This window comes from Carcharodon carcharias, chromosome 7 (assembly GCF_017639515.1).
Source record: "Carcharodon carcharias isolate sCarCar2 chromosome 7, sCarCar2.pri, whole genome shotgun sequence".
NCBI classification, from domain to species: domain Eukaryota; kingdom Metazoa; phylum Chordata; class Chondrichthyes; order Lamniformes; family Lamnidae; genus Carcharodon; species Carcharodon carcharias.
This window is the reverse complement of record NC_054473.1, coordinates 39,040,965-39,062,334: the sequence shown is the minus strand read 5'-3', so window position 1 is coordinate 39,062,334 and position 21,370 is coordinate 39,040,965. Positions and strand designations below refer to the sequence as shown.

General features: G+C 44.2%; 1 protein-coding gene across 5 annotated transcripts in view; it reads left to right on the top strand.

Moving 5' to 3' along the window:
• Positions 1–21,370, top strand: part of LOC121280155 (ERC protein 2) — an 859,042-nt gene that overhangs the window by 320,678 nt on the left and 516,994 nt on the right. For all 5 annotated transcript variants that reach the window (XM_041191852.1, XM_041191854.1, XM_041191850.1 and 2 more), the window contains one exon: positions 3,466–3,633. In XM_041191852.1, coding sequence (XP_041047786.1) covers positions 3,466–3,633 — 168 coding nt within the window. The remainder of the gene's footprint in view (positions 1–3,465; positions 3,634–21,370) is intronic.

Genomic DNA, 21,370 nt, shown 5'->3' with positions numbered 1-21,370 from the left:
ACTTCCTCATACCCTACTTCCTGTAAGGACTCCATTCCGTTCTCCTGGTTTCTCCATCTCTGTTGCATCTGCTCTGATAATGCAACCTTCCATAGCAGCACTTTTAATATATCTTACTTTTTTCTCAACTAAGCATTCCCCCCCACTGTAGTTGACTTGACCTTCAACTATGCCCAATCCATTTTCCACACTTCTGCTGTCATTCCTTCCTCTTCCTTCCAGAACCATGATAGGGTTTCCTTTGTCCTCACTTTCCACTCCACCAGCATCCACATTCAAAGGACCATCCTCCACCATTTCTGCCACCTCCAGCATGATGCCACCACTAAACACATCCTTTCCTCCCCTCCCTGTCAGCTTTCCAAAGGGACCATGTCCTCTGCAACACCCTGGTCCACTCTTCACTTGTCCCAAGACCTCACCTTTTGGCATGGCACCTTCCCATGCAATTGTAAAAGGTGTAAAACCTGCCTCTTTACCTCCTCTCTCCTCACTCCTCACTGCCCAAGGCCTCAAACATTTCTTTCAAGTGAAGCAATGATTTACTTGTACTTCTTTTAATTTAGCATACTATTGTCGCTGCTCACAATGTGCTCTCCTCTACATTGAGGAGACCGCACAAGATTGGGTGACCACTTTGCTGAGCACTTCCGCTCAGCCCGCAAACCTGGCTCCGAGCTTCCACTTGTTTGCCATTTTAGTTCACCACCTTGATCTCAAGCTTACATTTCTGTTGTCGGCCTGCTGTGATGTTCCAGTGAACTCAACGCAAGCTCGAGGAACAGTGCCTCACCTTCTGATTAGGTGTTTTATAGCCTTCTGAACTCAACATTGAGTTCAACCATTTCGGATCATGAACCCTCGTCCCCCATTTTGATTTTTTTTTGCCATGTGCTGATATGATTCTTGTTTGTCATGTTTTTGGTTTTGGACAGAGATGTTCATCATTCTGGCATTTATACTCACTCTAGACAAATAACTTTGTCCATTTACTGCAACCATTACCACTCCCTTTGCCTTTTGTTCTATGAGATTTTTGTCATTTAAACTCTCCCACCCTCTGCCCTATCCCAGACCTTCCCTTTTGTTCTTCCCTGTCCACCCATTTTGATGGCATATGACCCATTCCACCCTCCTTCCAATCCTAAAGAAGGATGGTATTGGACTTGAAACATTAACTCTTCTTCTGTCTACACAGATGCTGCCAGACCTTCTGTGTATTTCCAGCACTTTGTTTTTATTTCACTACGATGCTCCTGATATGAGGTGTTAGGAAATAGAGACAGTTTAAGTAAGTTATATTGGTATTTGTAGGTGTTAGGAATGAGTTTTAGCTTTAAAGTTTAAGATTGATTTGCATTTCTGTATCTGTGTGTTAAGAAAGGTCAAATGGAGTTTTAGTTTCACTTTAAAAAGGTGCTTGCATTTCTAATGAGAGTTTCAGACTTAAGCAAACACAACAGTAGAAGAATTGAGTTGTTGCCTAGCAACTGGGGCCCAGAGAGCCAGATCCCACCGACAGACACACAGAAAAGCTAGAGGCCGCAGTTTTGATTTGAAGCTCCTAGAGTTCAGTTTTGAAGATAGCTGCCGGGGAGGAGCAGCCTAGAAGGGGACAGATAGCCAACTTCAAGCTAAAGTTGGTTGAAAGTAGCTGCCAGGAGAGATTGGAGCAAAAGGGACAGATAGAAAGTCCCAAGCTATAGGAAAGATCCAAAAAATCCAGGTGAGTGGAACAAGGGAAAGTCCCAAGAAGACCTTCTAGTCAAAGGAAGGACAGGAACCTGGAAAAAGACCTATTAGGCGAAGTTAAGAGTGTGGGGCAGTGAGAAAGGCTCCAAGCTTCAGATTTAAAGACACAAAAGCTGCAGAAATCAGACTTAAAGCAAGAACAGCTTGCAAGAAGGAAGGTGGTCCAAAGAAACAGCTGAAAGTCTGTAATTCTTTGCTATGGGCATGTGAAGCAGTGGTACTGTTGACTGAGAGATAATGTGTGGAAGGAAGCTTGAATACATGTGGTGACCCAGGGAAGAGGAACATCAGAAGGAGAGTTAGAAATCCTGGAGGGGAACCCTTAAGGGAAGCGCCTGAAAGGAAGCATCAGTTTGGGAGAAGATTCCAAATTGGGTCCTTGGAGAATGGAGATTGGAAACCCTCGTGTGATGGAATTCAGTGAGACTGATTGGCTCACGGTGTGAAAAACATCTGGGGGGAGTTCAAGAGAGATCCATCGCATCTCTTTGAGGTGGCATCTGTCACTTGGTTTCAGAGTGTGTTGTTTCTGACCACAGGGTGCCATAGGTTTACATTGACTGTGTACTTGCTGTGGACAATAGAGAATAAGATAGCTTTTGTAACTTGTGTTCAAATCTGTATATATTTCTGATGGTATAGTTGTGGGTGAAGGAGTATTGTAATAGATTTCATCTTTTCTTAATAAATGTTTTATTCTTTTGTTAAAAGTTCATTAGCTGACTCCAGTGACACTGTTCAGTAGCCACTCTCCACATATCTAAACAAGCAAATAAAAGTTAGGATCTATCAAGCTGCATCTGCCCTGGGATCAGGCTTGTGCAAGGATAACCTCAATGGGGATCATAAGAGGAAATACAAATTGGACAAAGGACTTGGTAAAATTGTGACTGCTTTCATTAGAACAGAGGAAAGCAATCACAAAGCAATTTAATCATGGTGTTTAAAATTCTGAAACGATGGGATGATGCGGATAGAAATTGACTGACTGTATCTGATACTTTATGGGACCAGGATGAAGGGATGTAGATATGAGATTAAATGAAAGCAATTTAGTGCAGAAAATAGGAGAAACGATTCTCCACAGAGGGGTGCAAGGCTGTAGGAAGCAGAACCTGATTTTGGAGTTAAAGTAGGGGACATTTCACTTTTTAAGAATGAGTTAAATAACTGGCCGAAGGAAAAAGAGATAAAAGGATAGTAGATCTATGCAAACACCTGGAATTGGGACTAGTGCTCACCTGGAGGATAAACACTAATCAAACTGGTTGGATCAAACGGTCTGCTTCCAGGTGGTAATTTCTATGTAACTGAAGTGTAGTGCAATATAGTCATTCCATTTGAGGATATTGAAATTGTAATTATGCTTTAAATACAGGATAAGATCCTTAGTATATCAAAAATGGTAGGCATTGTTTTTCTTTTGCCAGAGCAGTAAATTTGCTTGTGAGACCTCAACTATTTTCAGATTGGATTCTCTGTCAATGTCTTATTATTTATTTTGTTAAGGTTTGTTAATGTCAATTACATTGAGGGAAAAATTGTAATTGGTATTTGAACACAATTAGGGGATAGCTGGGACACTGGGTAGAGGTGAGGTGTGTTGATGCTGAACAAAGTCAATAAACTATCAGCAAGGAAAGGCTCTGTGTCTTAGTTTTGACTTTAACAACTTGTGTGGATCCAGTTAACATGATATGTTTTCTTCTCCAGGTAGATGCATTGAGGTTGCGACTTGAGGAAAAAGAAAGCTTCCTTAACAAAAAGACAAAACAGCTCCAAGATCTTACAGAAGAAAAAGGAACACTAGCAGGAGAGATACGTGATATGAAAGATATGCTGGAAGTAAAAGAGAGAAAGATCAATGTCCTCCAGAAAAAGGTAGGCCTTGAACATAAAAGCATAGGAAAAGCATGTAGGACATACCAACGGCATATTAAACGGACATATCAAAGCCTTGAGCTTACTGATGCTGATAGCTAAATAACCTTTAGTCATCATCCTTATCCCACTACTGTACTATGGATGTTATTCTGACCACTGGTGCAAACCAATCAAGATGACATGTTTATTATGGTCCTTGACATAATTGTGCCATATGTGCAAGTCTGATTTTATTGCTTTAATTCCATTTACCTATTTCCAATTTGTAGTGAGTTGATTTGAAGTCAGTGATTATTACAATAACATTGATTTTAAAAATTCTCATCTCTTATAGTGGATCATACTTTTTATATTAATTCTGTTTTTTGCGGTTAACTGGAGCCAGGCAATTTTTGCTGTGATAAAAGCAAAATACTGCGGAAGCTGTAAATCTGAAACAAAAACAGAAAATACTGAAAAAACACAGCAGGGTCTGACAGCATCTGTGGAGAGAGGAACAGAGTTAATGTTTTGAGTCCAAATGACTTTTCAGAGCAAAATTTTGTGGCTTCTCTTGGGAGGTCAATTCACTTTATTTAATTTTCCAGTTTCACTGGAAAATTACCCGTCCCTTTTGCATCTTTCTGGATTGATTAACTCTTTTGCTGTCCACAGGTGCTGCCTGACCTGAGTATTTCCAGAATTTTCTGTTCTTATTTCAGATTTCCAGCATCTGCTGTATTTTTCACTTGCTATAAACTGTATTTTCTACAACATAATTCCCTACTGCCATATGTAGATCTTTAAGTCAAGCATTTTGGATGCTTAACCATGCCCTACATTTTTGTTTGAATCTTTAGTCCATTTATGTTTGATTTCTTTGCCTGGATTTAGTCTCTCCCTTGTTATCTATTTTTTTTAACAATGTTACATTACTTCTTTGCATCTCGTTTCAATGCAGCATATTTTCTAACTCTATTGAAAGCCTATCCCTATGGCGATGCTCACTTAGATTCAGCCCATCTCTTCTGTATCAATTTAATTTAGTCCAAAATCTAGTTCTCCAGATGTTGGAGTGCCAGCATTGCCAAAGACTGCACCTGAGAGGCCTAGACCATGTGTTATGATAGTCGAGGTGGTAAGCTCCAATTGTATTGCTGGCCATCCAATGCCAATGGTTCTCAAGATCACTACGGCTCTGAATTTCTATGCCTCCGCTTCACTCCATGGACCCACTTGAGGCATGTTCTTCTCGTAGGATGTGGGTGTCGCTGGCAAAGCCAGCATTTGTTGGCCACCTCTAATTGCCCTTGAACTGAATGACCTAGCAAGCCATTTCATTGGGCAGTTAAGAGTCAACCACACTGCTGAGGGCCTGGAGTCAGATGTACCTGACTGGGTAAGGGCAGCAGATTTCCTTCCCTACAGGGCATTAGTGAACCAAATGGGTCTTTATGACATGTGATGATAATTTCATGGTCACCATTACTGAGTCCAGCTTTAAATTCCAGATTTATTAATTGAATTTAAATTCCACCAGCTGTGATGGTGGGATTTGAACCCATGTCCCCAGAGGATGAGCTTGGGCCTCTGGATTACTAGTCCAGTGACATTACCACTATGTCACCTAGTTCTCCCCCTGGCTGATTTTTCAATGAGCTGCACAAATCTGCAGCCAGGGAGCGACAAATGCCCTCTTCAGGAGAACCAGCCAATGCATCAATGCATCGATGTGGACAGTGAGACTGAGAGAGCCAGAGAGTTCAGCGCCCTTGCTAGATTTCCCCAGGCTCTCACCAAGGCTCCCACTGGCCAACCATTGGCCTCCATTAAGAGGAAGGGATTTCATTCTCTGAACATTCAACTCTTCTGCAGCCACTGCCAGCAGACCCTACACGTGTGTGCAAGTTACCCTGGGAGCAGCCACCATGTTTACATTCTCAGGCACTCCCAAGTGCTGCAACTTTTCCACTAACCACCCCCCCCTCCTCCCCCACCTCCCACCTCACCCCACCACATCCTTGTAATCCTGCAATGATGGATGCTTGCTGACTCTTGATGTCTTCAAGGTGAGATTCAGGTGCCTGGATCAATCAGATAGCACTCTTCAATGTGCTCAGCGAAGGTGGCTTGGGTAGTGGTGGTCTGTGGCACTCGCCACAACTTGGCACTGCAGTGGGGGGAGGCCCTGGCTGCTGAAAACACGGTGAAGCGTTCGGCAACTAGGAGGAAGATCAGGAAGCTGCGCCTGTCAGACATGAGGGGCCAATTGGAGGGCGTAAAGGTATATGAGCAAGGGCGGACCTGGAGGCACTTACACTTTCAAGTTTCAGCTGACACTTCAGACATCCAGCCAAATATAGATCCACACTCCAAGCATGTGCAAGCCCCTCACCTCTGCTGTAAGTCCTGACCCCCTTGCCCACTAAAACCTGTTGCTCCTGTAATATGCGAATGATAAACAAGCAAGTCATGATCGACCCCAGCCAGCCCTTGGGTCGCCCAATGCTGCTCCTGTACTGCTGGAAGGTCACCGACACTGAATGGAAGCTTTCATAAACCAAATCAGATATTTATTACATTAATCAGAACACAAAAGCAGAGAGTCCTTAGCTGTCTAATCACCTGTGAGATCCAAGTGCATCTAATGTGCTTTCTTAATTCTTTTCTGAGCGGTCCTATCTGGTGCTCCCCCTTTGCCAGTTGCCCTGCAGCCTGGACTGATCTTGACAGCTGTCCTCTGGCTGCTTGAGGCCGGGTGGGCTTGGCATGCTGAGGGGGTCCTACATGAGTACTGGAGTCGCCTCTGTTTTTCATGGTAACTTCAGGTACTGGTGTCACTGGCAGAGAGGTTGAGGAACTGCTGTCTGCATTAGGAAAGTGCCCAGATGCACAGGGCAGCTGCTCTTTCTCCCTTTCAAGACACGCTTGAACCACCCCTGCTGTGCCTCCCTGCAAACCTGAGAAGGATGAGGACCTGGTGGACACTCCAGGCGCTTTGCCCATCTCTCGTCTTACCACTGCTCCCTTGTGCTTAGACACAGGCGATGGTATGCAGGTCTGTGTGTATCTCTGGTAGCCACTGACTGGTCTGCTGACTCTGGGCCTTCATGACAGTCACCAATCTCTCAGTGAAGTAGGCCATGTGTGCAGATGAAGCGGAGATTTCAGCACTCATGGCCTGGATGGACTCTTCCACTCTCCAAACCTGGGCACAGATACCCACTGGAAGCTCTGTCAGATCATCTCTCACATCTCATGCTGGACTTCCAGCCTCACGGATGAGTCCAGAAATGTGTCATCAGCCGGGGGATCAGCATGGGCCTGGCCTCCCACATCCCTGCCGAGTGTCAGTGGCCTCAATTGTTACAGCCTCACTATTTCAATTCTGACTATACCTATAGTGCATGTATTAGCCATATTCAGTAGTGAAGCAAATAAATTGATTTTTAAGGCTGTTGTTCAGAATTTTTATTTTTACTTTATCTGAGTTACGTTAATGTTGAATATTTTCTTCCTACCTCACGTCTCATATGATCATGGATAGAAACACTAATTGGTTGCAAAACAACATATTTCCAAAGTGAAATATGGTATAAGACCCTTATTAAGAACACCTTTGTAGTAGCAGGCTAAACATTCCTTTACTGAGTTGTCCGCATTTCACACAAAAAGTGCAACTGAACATGTGCCTCAGTAAGCATTGCATTTACTGTATATGAATTTCCCAATACTTTGGGGCCCCTTTAGTAGTGTGTACACTACCATACTGCACTGCTAATCGCATTATGTGCACATGTATTAATTTGAAAATATATAGATCAATCAAGTGTTGCATAATAATCTTTCTGTCTTGAAAGCACTGGAAGACACAGCTTACAAAAAAAAAAATCACAAGCAAAAGCTCTCTGTTTCCAATTTAGGTTATGTATTGATTTTTCTGAGCACCTGTGGCTCACTGGTATCTTATGTGACCTTCTCCATATGTGTATAATGTGGCCTTTTGTTCCTGATGACATAAATCTGTTCTTCGCATGATAGTTGTTCCAGCTAAATGCTATTTCCTGTGATTTCATAGCAGAACATATTTAGTTTAATTATTTCCTTCCTGCTCTATGGTGAATATAAAACAGTGTATTACATATATCCAAATTTATCTCGCTGACCACTTCATTAGAGGTGACTGAGTCATTTATAATTACTGGTAATGCTAAAATACTGGTGTTACACATTTTGAACCAGAAGCTAAAGAGTGCTTTGGAACTGTGAGCATTTTAACCAACTTGTGTTTCCAGTGATACTTAGTTTTGTGTAGTGTTTAAGATTCAGAATGGAGATTTTCCTTTCAAAATACTTTCCTCTAGGTACTGGAATCTTCTGTGGTGTTCTTTGAATTTGCTCTGATATGTGCCCATTGTTGAAATTGTAAGTAGAAATTTCACTTCACATTCATTTTTGTGGGTTTGATGTTCAACCATACCTGAAGATTTAATTGAGCACAATGAAATCGTGATGAGTCAAACTCGGACGACACGAAATTCCGGTTCCATTGAAGCTGTCGTACATTCGCGTTGACAGAATAGGAAATCCCATAGAATGGTGCCCGTGATGAGCCAACATTCAGAATTAGCCAAACTTACCCAATCCTGTCATGTCACCACACCGACCAATCAGAGCAGAGTTACACTGCGCAAGCATATAATCATGGACTGTTGGTCAAGCCGTCGTTTGACATCGAGATCTCCCTGTGAAAGGATGTGCAAAGCCTGCAAGTATGGCCAAACTTGTGAGAAAGTTAAAAGTATTGTCAGCCTGAGAGAAGGGGAAGTTGATAGAGAAAGTGGAAAACAGTGAAGTAGAAAGTGGACATCGCAAAAGAGTGGGAGATTCAACCATCGAGTTTGTCCACGATTATGTAACACAAGGTGAACATCTTGGAACAGTTCGACAGACGGGCATTCTCTGCAGCAAGGAAGAGGAAAGAACGGCTGCTTATCGTGACATTGAAGGAGCTCTGCTAATGTGGTTCAAGACAGCCCAAGCAACAAACATGCCCATCTCCAGTCCAATCCTGCAGGAAAGGGGAGCTGCCCTGGCAAAGATACTGGGCCACATGGGGTTTACCTGCAGCGACAGATGGCTGGACTGATTCAAGACTAGGCACAACATCATCTTCCACATGGTAAGAGGTGAGGGTGTGGTAGTTGCGGCAGAAATGATAGATTATTAGATCCAAAGTGGCCTCACCCACATCTTGAACCAGTATGCATCACTGGACGTTTTTAATGTGGATGCAACCAGACTGTTTTACTGTCTTTTGCCAGACCGCTCTTTGATGTTTGAAGGTGAAAGATGTAACGTTGGAAAGTGGAGGAAGGAACATGTCACAGCTGTGGTCTGTGCCAACGTGGATAGCATCAAAAAACTGCCACTTCTTGTGATTGGAGAGTCCAAGAGCCGCATTGCTTCGGGAATGTCAAGACAGTACCCCACAGTAAAAGGCTAATGAAACCGCTTGGATGACCTCAGGCATTTTTGAGGCATGGATCCGGAAAGTGGACAAAATGTATCAGCAAAAGAAGATTGTCATCATTACAGACAACTGCCTTGCACACCCCAATATCGCTGGCCTCAAGAGCTTCAAGCTCATGTTCTTGCCTCTCAGCAGCATGGCCAAGTTCCAGCCAATGGATTGAGTGGGCAATTAGGAACCCGAAACCCACTACCGACAGCAGTTGATCTCTCCGATTATCAAGGTCATCGATAAGAAGCAGGAGGACAATGTAACTGTTCTGGATGCCATGTTCATGATGAAGAAGGCATAGAAGATGGTGACAGAAGCCACAATCACCAGCTGCTTCCACCACGCTGGATTCAAACAAGTTACAACTGGACAAGACATCGAGAATGAGGAGAAGCAGGGTGAGGGCAACCAACCTGATAACGAGGCATTTTTTTGCTTACACCTAGGAGGCTGGCATGGAAATTGCAACAGAGACAACCATGGAAACTTATGTGGAGGTGAGCAATGCTATGCCGTGCACGAAGGAACTGATAGATGATGCAATACCTTATTCAACTGAGGAGGCCAATGAACCTGAACAGCCTGATCAATTAAGATTTGAATCTGTTGTTTTTGACATAGACTGTGTTTGTAGGCATTGGGTTACACAGAAATGCACTCGTGTGTGGTTGGGGCCTCCTCGACTATTGCGAAGGCCCACTTAACACACACTTGTGGGTGGTTCCTCTAGGATTTGACTCATCAGGATTTACTGTACACATTGAGTTTTACCTTTTTTCTTTCCACTGAGGTTTTGGAAGTTGAATTCTTGATTGAATTTTAGGGCTTTGTCTTTTTTTGAATTTTCTCCATTTTATGCCTTTAACAATTGGCAGTTCATGGTATTCCAAATTCCCCAAACCCATTGAAGGTTTAGATTTCAACTTGTACCTTGTGATGCTGAACCAAATCTTAATATATACAGTAATATATTTGCTCCAACATTTGTTGTTCTGACTGAAGTGTTATGTTTGTATATTAAAATAAACACTTCAAAACTTTTTGATTTATAATTATTTTAATAATTTTGCTCTGTCTTTGCTGTCTCCTGTTATATGCTTGTTGTGATTTTAATTTAATTTTGAATTTTTTTTCCCTTGGTTACTCCCACTAATTTTCTTTTCCCTATTTTCCTAATGCAACTGGATTTCTACATCCATTTTAAACTTCGGACCCTTCAGAAGTTTTGCTTCTGGGAAAATGTGATACAGCGTCACTACTTTGAAAGCCTGCTGCAAGGGCCATTTATTTAGCCAATCAAAACTCATGATTTGCATTGCTAAAGTAGACAAATCTTTAATGTTAATTCTTATTTATGTTCTCTCCAACCTTTTCTTGTATGCATTTTAAAATGGACTAATAACACTGTTTCTTTACTCTGGGAAATAATATTGAGAATGTATGGCACACGTGGCACCTTGTGGGAATATTTTTTTCCTCAGCACACTTTCATTAAGTTCTTCAACTAAATAGTGATAAACATAAGGGGGGAACTTAACTCGATCAACCTGATAGAAACTAGATGGAACAGAAATTAAAATCAACATAGTCCTCTTAACACTTCTTTCTGGTCCTGTAGTCCATTTTTTTTTTTGCAGGAGCCTCAAATATGTGCAAATTAGGGTTGTATCACTTAGATTAGACCTTGACACATTTGTAACTGCCTACTGTGGAGAGGGTCTGCCGCAAATGCCCTAAGTGTAAAATCTTGGAGACGCCCTGCCCTGTTAGGGTATTTGGAAGATGTATTTTTGTGGAGTCCCACAAAGAAACTTTGGCCAGCTGCAACCCTGGGCTCCAACCTCCCCATTCCAATCCATGGGTCTGGAGTCTGTTTACTGTTTCATTTTGTTGCTAATAAGTTGTAGCATAGCATAATGAAGTAACTGTTGTTCAAAATCAACATCCCATCCTCCCATCTAGTGACTTGCTCTTCAGGCCAACTGCCCTGGAGAGTTCTGGATTGACTGACTTTGAAGCCAAGCTGGTAAGCTACCTGTGGATGGACAGTTGACTGACTGGAATTTTGAGTTTAAACGTTAAAATGGGTCAAGCATCCCATTGCTGCACCTGCCCCTGGGCAGACAGTCTATGTGACCTGCAGACTTCCCCCACAAATCCTCTCTTTTTTTCCTCCCATTGTAGTTTTATGCTTCAATCTTCTGAAGGGATTATAAGAAAACTTCTTAAATGTTGCTGAAGTAAATTGTCGCTGTGTAGTTGTAAGCTTTGCAATAGTTTCTCAAGTGATAGCATTTGACAATGAGAAATTACCCTGCTTTAGGGAGTGTATAGACGATAACAGATGCGTCCCATATGATACAACAGTTAATACAATGAACAAAACAGGTCACAACACACTAGCAGTGATTTCAAGTATCTGTTGTTTCATATGCGAAGCTCTATGGTGGTCTGTTTATGTAATGTTTTAGTGACTAAGAGTTCAAATAAAAGCAAATAAATAAATTGTCATATAAAGGAAATATATGAACTGACATAGAGTCAGATGTGATATTTAGATGCTGAGTTGCCTGAAATGAGTAAGTTTCTTTGTAGTCAATTGACTTTGGATCCCTGTTATGTGCAGCTGTTGCAGAAACTCTTTTGGTTCATGGGCCTGGAGCCTGCACCAATTGTTTAAATGTTCCAATTTGTTGTTGATAGGTTGTAGCATAGCATAATCAGTCTCAAGTAACTGTTGTAAGATGTGTGTAGTTCGGGTAGGTCTAATGAAGAGGTTCTGAGTCTTGTATAGTTTATTAGGAAGTGTGAATGAACTACTTATACATATATACAGTATAAGGTCTAAGCTAGGACCTGTCTCCATGTTTGCCTCCCTGCACACCCCTATCTAATAGACTCAGGGTACTGTGTTCCTTTACATCAGCGTGGGCAGCACTGTACCCAGTCCCTATTCTATGCCAGACCCTTATACTAAGTCTCCCAACAACCACCGTTCCCCCGCCAAGTCTATTCAATGTATTTAAAATACATTCCTATTTACCCAGCATATTGACATTACTTCTAGGGTCATGAGGACTCGAAACGTCAACTCTTTTCTTCTCCGCCGATGCTGCCAGACCTGCTGAGTTTTTCCAGGTAATTCTGTGTTTGTTTTTACTTCTACTACTGTTACGATCCCAGCTGATAATACTGGAAAAGGCAGATCCCAGAGTGAAACCTGGCTCAATAGATCCTAACTTTTATCTTTTTTTGAAACCCTGAAAGTAAGTTACTGAACAAATTCATAGGATTCTGCTGATGAGCTTTTAACACACAGAATATAACATTTATTAAACAAGATAAATTAACTATATTACACCAGATAATATGGTTGGAAAGACCTCAATACAATCACAAGAAAATGATTCAAATATTCACTATTCTTTCACCCCAGCTATCCCTTTACAAACACAAACACTTTCGGAAAGATAGAACAATTTACCATATCTATCTATACGCTAATATTTAGGGTAAGTATGCGGTTCATGTGAATTGACAGGCCAACTGTGGTCAGACACATCACATTCCAAAGTAAATGACAGATGCGACCCAGGCAGATTCCATGGATTCCTCGACAGCCCACCCAGACGTTTGTCACCCCATGAGCCAACTGGTCTCTCAGAAACTCTGTCTTATGAGGGTTTCCAATCTCCATGTTTGAAGAGCTCACCTTCGAATTCTCTCCAAACATTACTCCCACTCAGACAGCTTCAACCAGGATTGGTCTCCAGGGTTTCAATCTTGCCTCCCGAGATTCCTGGATCTCTGAATGCACTTAAGCTTCACCTTCCAAGTACACTTTCAGATCTTTGGCCGTGCCAAGCAGAACATCACTAGTCCAAAAGGTTACCTTTGTCTCAACTGCCCACAGCACGAGTTACCAACCTTCGGCTGCCACCTCAGATCTTCAGAGCTCTCTTTCAATCTGACCCCATAGCTCTTCCTTCAACTTGGAGCCGTTTTCTCTGCTCCTATTGCTTATCTTGACTCAGTGGGATCTATCTCTGATCCCTGTCATTTTCCTATGTCCAGCACGTTCTCCTGGGACCTCTTTCTGCCCCACTCCTCAGTTTGGGACCACCTTCTTGGTTTGTGACCTTCCCCGTGTCCTGCTTCCTGGGATATCTTCTCTCTAAAGGCGCTCTGGTTCTGGGTCACCTGACTTGCTTTTTGCACTCTTTCACTTTCATCTTTGCTGCACAGGCATAAAGGGCCAGGTCTCGGCCTAAAGAACGTGAAATCAATGAAGTGCGCATGTGCGGCAATTTCCTGGCTGGCACGTGCACAGAATTCCTGAGGCCCGCAGGGAACTGTCTCTCCTGAACTGCAACTTCAATTTACACTTAAGGTAAATGTCGGGGTTCATTACACTGCCCCTTCTCCACTCCTCAAGTCTCTGTGTTTACAGGTTCGGATGGTCTGGAGGCTTTATAATTCTTCCAGATCTTGTCTTTACAAAACTTGGGGGAGCACTAGACTCTGTTATACTTGGTCAACCCTGATGATTAGGAAGTTGTTTTGGATGTGGTCGTTTTGGTGGTTAATTGGCTGACCTTAATTCCTGAAGTATGCTGCTGTCGGGTGATGGCTGTTTCTATTCCAGCATCATCTGGTTAATGGTTCTACTGGCTGGACATTGCAGAGTCTGTGTTGTGGTGATTTGAGGCATCTTACTGTCCCATCCAGGAGACAGGAATTATTTTTTTTCTGTTTTTCAAAATAGACAGTTGCTGGGCTGATAAAATGGCTGCTGCTGATCACATGCTTGTACTTCTGGAAGATTCCAAGCTATTCCAACAGGCAAACATCACCTCATCATCCTCCTGGGATGTGACTTGTATTCTGCAAACATTCCAGCCAAGCCAACACAAAGGATTCGTAGACAATATGTCTGCACCAGCCAGCTCTGGACAAAGGCATCTCCAACATTGTAATAATGGTTCTTCAGTTAGCTGAACAGCTTGACCTAAAACCATCCTGTCACATGACTGAGACTTGAGCAGTTTGAATTCCTTTAATTATACCGCTTTTGAATTTTATTTTCAGTTGCCCCATAACCTCCAAAGAGAACCTGACTCTAGGCTAGGAGCCTACCTTTGACGTCCATCTCTCTCCAAATCTGATTTCTGGAAAGAACCCTGTATTTCACCTACAGAGTGAACTAATACCCAGGATACAAGAACACTTTACTGCATTTTCAATGGATTCACCCTGCAACTGAGTTCCGAGGACCAAGACCAGGAATTCTGCCAAACAAAGCCAACTAAAAGAACCTTCCTTGGACAATGATTCTGAACTCTGGATTCCCATTAAACCATAATTCTTATTTTTATTGTGGTCTTTGCCTGAACCCCTTTCTTTTCCCTTATTCCTCTTTTATTGTATGAATGCAAAAGGGCAGGATATTGTGAAATCCCTTCTGGTGTGTTGTGCGTGTGTGTAAAATAAACTGTCCCCCTTATTTTACCTTATTTTGAGTTTGCTGTGGGGCTATTAATAGAGGATTGGATCATTCCAAAACTGAAGGGTTGGGGAAAATACACCGCCTCTTACAAAGGGAGAAATCAAAAACAAAAAATGCCTTTCTGTTTACGGATGGGTAGCGAGAGGAGAAATCCAAGCTGTTTAAATTAATCTCCCTCCTGTCCGTAACATTCCCAGCAGATGTCGGAGCTGGAGACTGAGGCTCTTCTTGCTGCTGGTTCATTTCTTGGCTGTCTTCCACTTGAGGCCTCATGGTAACCATCTGAGTGGTTGGTTGGTCTGACCAATGAGGAGTTTCTGGCCTCTGCAAAGAAAATGGACAAACTGGTTCTGCAAATAGTGAAGACAATTCCCAGTTGAAGTCCCAGTGGAGAGTACCTTTTCTGTTGGGGCTCTCGGGAAGTTGCAGTTTGGTATAATTGATGACGGAGGTTGTTCTGATGCCTTCTGCCATTTTAAAAAAGCTCATGATATCACATGCATCTCTGCTCAGAAGACTGGTTATGGATGATGTACGTGACTTCAAAGATTTGTTTGCTGCCATATCTTAATGGTTCCAGAATCAAGCCTATAAGCTGGAAGTCAGATTCCTGCAGGCCATAGTGATGTGTCTGACTTTCATAGCCAGAGGTGTCTCAGCCACTGTTCCTTGTCTGCGAGAACCATAACACTGGCTCTCATGTGCAATTTAAAGTTTGCGAGATGACCATTAACTGAGCAGTCCGTGTTCTAGAATGAAAATCCCTGATCTTTGACCTCACCTAAGAAACATGGTTGTGTTTCCTTATGGCTTTCCTACCTAGGACCAGAGCAGAGGCAGGTCGGGAGCCAGGAGCAGCATAAATAGAGCCTGGGATTGGAGAATGTCCTTTCCTACCTGGGACCGGAGCAGAGACTGGTTAGGAACTGGGAACATTTCAGCTTCTGAAGAGACTGAATGGTAGTGGTAGTGGTGACGGTGGTGATGGAGGAGCAGGAGGAGGACTATGACCACAGGAGGAGGAGGAGGACTGTGACATCACAGGAGGAGGAGGAGGACTGTGACATCACAGGAGGAGGAGGAGGACTGTGACATCACAGGAGGAGGAGGAGGAGGACTGTGACATCACAGGAGGAGGAGGAGGACTGTGACATCACAGGAGGAGGAGGAGGAGGACTGTGACATCACAGGAGGAGGAGGAGGACTGTGACATCACAGGAGGAGGAGGAGGACTGTGACATCACAGGAGGAGGAGGAGGACTGTGACATCACAGGAGGAGGAGGAGGACTGTGACATCACAGGAGGAGGAGGAGGACTGTGACATCACAGGAGGAGGAGGAGGACTGTGACATCACAGGAGGAGGAGGAGGACTGTGACATCACAGGAGGAGGAGGAGGACTGTGACATCACAGGAGGAGGAGGAGGACTGTGACATCACAGGAGGAGGAGGAGGACTGTGACATCACAGGAGGAGGAGGAGGAGGACTGTGACATCACAGGAGGAGGAGGAGGAGGAGGAGGACTGTGACATCACAGGAGGAGGAGGAGGAGGAGGACTGTGACATCACAGGAGGAGGAGGAGGAGGAGGACTGTGACATCACAGGAGGAGGAGGAGGAGGAGGACTGTGACATCACAGGAGGAGGAGGAGGTGGAGGACTGTGACATCACAGGAGGAGGAGGAGGAGGAGGACTGTGACATCACAGGAGGAGGAGGAGGAGGAGGACTGTGACATCACAGGAGGAGGAGGAGGAGGAGGACTGTGACATCACAGGAGGAGGAGGAGGAGGAGGACTGTGACATCACAGGAGGAGGAGGAGGAGGACTGTGACATCACAGGAGGAGGAGGAGGAGGAGGACTGTGACATCACAGGAGGAGGAGGAGGAGGACTGTGACATCACAGGAGGAGGAGGAGGAGGAGGACTGTGACATCACAGGATGAGGAGGACTGTGACATCACAGGAGGAGGAGGAGGAGGAGGACTGTGACATCACAGGAGGAGGAGGAGGAGGAGGACTGTGACATCACAGGAGGAGGAGGAGGAGGACTGTGACATCACAGGAGGAGGAGGAGGAGGAGGAGGACTGTGACATCACAGGAGGAGGAGGAGGAGGAGGACTGTGACATCACAGGAGGAGGAGGAGGAGGAGGACTGTGACATCACAGGAGGAGGAGGAGGAGGAGGACTGTGACATCACAGGAGGAGGAGGAGGAGGAGGACTGTGACATCACAGGAGGAGGAGGAGGAGGAGGACTGTGACATCACAGGAGGAGGAGGAGGAGGAGGACTGTGACATCACAGGAGGAGGAGGAGGAGGAGGACTGTGACATCACAGGAGGAGGAGGAGGAGGAATTAAGAAAATAATTAAAGGAATGTACATCTTGTGGGATGTGGGAAGTCTTGCAGGCCCTCAATGACTACATCTGCAGGAATTGGCACTAGCTGCAGAAACTTGAGCTTCCGAGCTGCGGAGCTTCAGCAGCGGCTGGGAGTCTCTGTGGCACATCAGCAAGGCTATGGATTATGTGAATTGCACATTTAGAGAGTTGGTCACACCAGTTTATAAAGTACATGAGCAGAGAAGGAATGGGTGACCGCCAGAGTTTCTAAGAGAAATGGGCAGGTAGTGTAGGAATCCGTTGAGACTATCTCTCTCCCTCTAACTGCTTTTCCATTTTGGATACTGGTGAATGAGATGGTTCCTCAGAGGACTATATAAGAACCAGGTTCGTGGCACCACTGGTGGCTCAGCTGCACAGGATGGGAGGAGGAAGAAAGGAAGTGCTATAGTGGTAGGGGATTCCATAGTTAGGGGAGCAGACAGTTGTTTCTGTGGCCATAGACGTGAATCCAGGATGGTTTGTTGCCTCCGAGGCGCCAGGGTCAAGGATGTCACAGAGCGGCTGTAGGACAGTCTTTTGGGAGAGGGTGAACAGCCAGAGGCTGTGGTCCACATTGGGACCAATGACATAGGTAGGAAAAGGGATGAAGTCCTGAAAGCAGATTTTAGGGAGTTAGGAAGGGAACTATAAAGTAGGACCTCAAGAGCAGTAATCTCAAGATTACTCCCAGTGCCATATGCTAGTGGACATAAGAATAGGAAGATTGAGCAGTTAAACACATGGTTGGAGAAATGGAGTAGAAGGGAGGGTTTTAGATTTTTTTTGAGGGCATTGGGATCGGTTCTGGGACAGGTGGGACCTGTACAAGGACAGGTTGCACCTTAACAGGACTGGGACAAATGTCTTCATGGGGAGGTTTGCTAGTGCTGTTGGGGAGGTTTGAAACTAGACTGGCAGGGGTGTGGGAACCCTGAGCAGAAAGGAGAAATCTGGCAGAGAGAAGTAGCGAAGTTTCAACTGATAACGAGGATGTATCAGAGAGTAGTATCAAGATAGACAGAATACCTCGAGAGTTTGGTAGAATTAGAATAGGCAATACTAAGTCATTAGATGGGGCCAGAATAAGGGGAAAAGTAAAAAAAAGTCTAAATTGGGGCTAATATGAATATATGTGAATGCACAGAGAGTGGTTAATAAGATTGGTGAACTGCAGGCACAGGTTGATAAATGGAATTAAGATATTATTGCTATAACAGAGACCTGGCTCAAAGAAGGGCAGGACTGGTCATTAAATATTCCTGGGGACAAGGTGTTTAGGAGAGACAGGAAAGGAGGAAAGGGGGGTGGCGGTGTGGAGTAGCAGAATTATAAGGATGGTATTATAGTACTGGAGAGAGAGGATGCTGCAGAGGGTTCAAAGAAGGAATCTCTCTGACTAGATGTAAGGAATGAAAAAGGTGCAATAACTGCAATGGACTAGCCATATAAATACTGTGGCTACAAGAGCAGGTCAGAGGCTGGGAATCATGTGACGAGTAACCCACCTCCTGACTCTCCAAAGCCTGTCTACCATCTACACTGCACAAGTCAGGAGTGCAATGGAATACCCCCCACCTGCCTGGATGAACGCAGCTCCCACAACACTCAAGAAGCTTGACACTGTCCAGGACAAAGCAGCCCACGTGATTAGCACCACATCCACAAACATTCACTTCCTCCACTACTGACGCACAGTAGTAGCAGTGTGCACCATCTACAAGATGCACTGCAGGGATTAACCAAGGCTCCTTTGACAGCACCTTCCAAACCCATGACCACGACCACCTAGAAGGACAAGGGCAGCAGATAGATGGGAACACCACCTGGAAGTTCCCCTCCATATCACTCACCATCCTGACTTGGAAATATATGGCTGTTCCTTCTTGTCACTGGGTCAAAATCCTGGAACTCCTTCCCTAACAGCACTGTGGGTGTACCTACACCACATGGACTTCAGCGGTTCAAGAAGGCAGCTCACCACCACCTTCTCAAGGGCAACTAGGGACATGCAATAAGTGCTGGCCCAGCCAGCAAAGCCCACATCCCATGAATGAATAAAAATACATTGATTGGTGTAGCATATAGACCACCAACTAGAGAAACAAATTTGTCAAGAAATTACGGAAAGGTGCAAGAATTGTGGAGTAATTATAATGGGGGAATTCAATTATCCAAATATAGACTCGGATAGGAATAATACAAAAGGACAAGAGGGGCAAGAGTTCCTGGAACAACACTAGTTAGGCCTCATCTGGAGCACTGCATCCAGTTCTGGGCGCCAGACTTGAGGAAGGATGTGAAGACATTGTAGAGAGTACAGAGGAGATTCACAAGAATGATTCCAGGGATAAAGAACTGTAGTTATGAGGATAGATTGGAGAGGTTGAGACTGTTTTCCTTGCAGAAAAGAAGGCTGAGAGGAGACTCGATAGAGGTATTCAAGACCCTGAGGAGAATGGACAGGGTAAGTAGTGAGAAACTTCCAAACTAGAGTGCACAGATTCAAAATAATTGGCAAAAGGGGTGAATGTGATGTGAGCAAAAATGTTTTCACCCAGAGGGTGGTTGGAGCCTGGAACAAACTTCCTGAAAAGGTGGCAGAGGCGGATTCGATCGAGGTATTCAAAAGGGAATTGGATTGCTACCTGAAAAGAGAGAATGTGCAAGATTATGGGGATAAGGCAGGGGAGTGGGACTAAGTGGAATGCTTCTTCATGAAGACTAGTTGGGCCAAATGGCCTCCTGCACTGTAAAGATACTGTGGTGTGTACCTCGACCTCATGAATCACTTTGGGATCATCTGTGCACCTGGTCGTGTTAGCTTTGCATAACTTCCCGAAGTGTTCCAAGTGGTTGCTATTAAACCACTGTGTTGAGACTGCCGGACATTGATCACGCCCGTGGGGTTGCTTGGCTGCACAGCGCTAGTATGGTCATGCACCCTCTAGTGGTCAGTTAGGGTATTGCTTCCCTTGGCCTAGAGTGTCCTTGCTCCTCTCCTGTTTTACTAACTGGACAATGGGGGTTGCTCTGTACCTGATTTGCCTTTTCTCCTTAAGATGGATCTGTGTTGTAAACAGATTTTAGATTGCCTGACAATCTGAATAGCCTTTCCAAGAGTAAAATCTTCCTTAGCTTGAAGCATGTCTGAGGGTGCACTGTCCAGCACTCCAACAACAATTCTGCCCCTGATTAGCTTTGATTTTCGTCAACATAGTCATAGCCTTCACCCAATCTGTACAGTTCATTAATGACAGAGTCAACAGGTTGTCCTGGCTGTTGGACATGTTTGCTAAATGTTCGTCTTTCAAGAATCTTGTTACTACTCAGATTAAAGTACGTGTCAAAGGATTTTAAAAATTTGTCAAATTTTGCTGCGGATTCATTGATTGCTTGTCGAGCTATTATATCATCAGCTATTAGGCCTACCAAATAAAGCAGTGTGTTAACCTGTTCAGCTGTGTTTTTGTATAGACCTGAAGCAGTCATGTATCAAAGTAATCTCTTTCTCTAGTGTCCCCAATTTTGTGACTGGCCTGGGCCTTGGATGAGTCCAAATTGGTCCGGTAGGGTAGATATTTGATGCATGGTCATTTAAAATTAAACGTGTGTATTGCTTTAAATGCTGTTAGGAAATCCAAGATTGAGCTTCTGTACACTTCTTAGCGAGGTTTCCCGCACTTATGCATTTCGGCGGGCTCCCTCAGTAATGGCTTTCACGATTTCTGAGTTTTAAAATTTTCAGCAACGACTCCCTGGATTGACAATTCCGAGTCTTTCCCACAGTGTCTAAGTATTTTGGGGTCATGCAACTGCTGGTTCCTTTTGAAACTGCTGATTATTTGTTTCATTGTATTTTTTTTGATTGGGGCGAGCTAGGCAGCCACATGATCATGCACTGATTTGGGACTTGTGCTCTTCACAGTATATTTTAAAATGGCATTTCTGACTGCTGCTGACTTCGGAGCTTTACAAAACTCATTGTGGCCAAGAACTCAAGTTTTTAGCTCAATCCTGCTTGGTCTTCTGACTCTGCACTCTCTGGGTGTTGAACCTGGACATATGCAGGATTCAATGGCGTCTTCTGCTGCAGCACAGAGCCCCACTTCTGCCCTCTGCCTCCAGCCCTGCTTTGGATTTTTTCTCTGTCAATCTCCTTCTGAGCTTTTGCTTCTGGTGTTTTTTGACAGGTCAGAATGCTGCTTTTTCAATCTTCCAGGTTTTGAATCTCTGCTCCAGCTTCTGTAAGGTTCTTGGTTGTTTCAGTAGCTGCCTCCATGTTATAAGATGTCTTGTGTAGTTTTGTAGGTCTCACAGAGGTTCTGAGTCCTGTATAGTT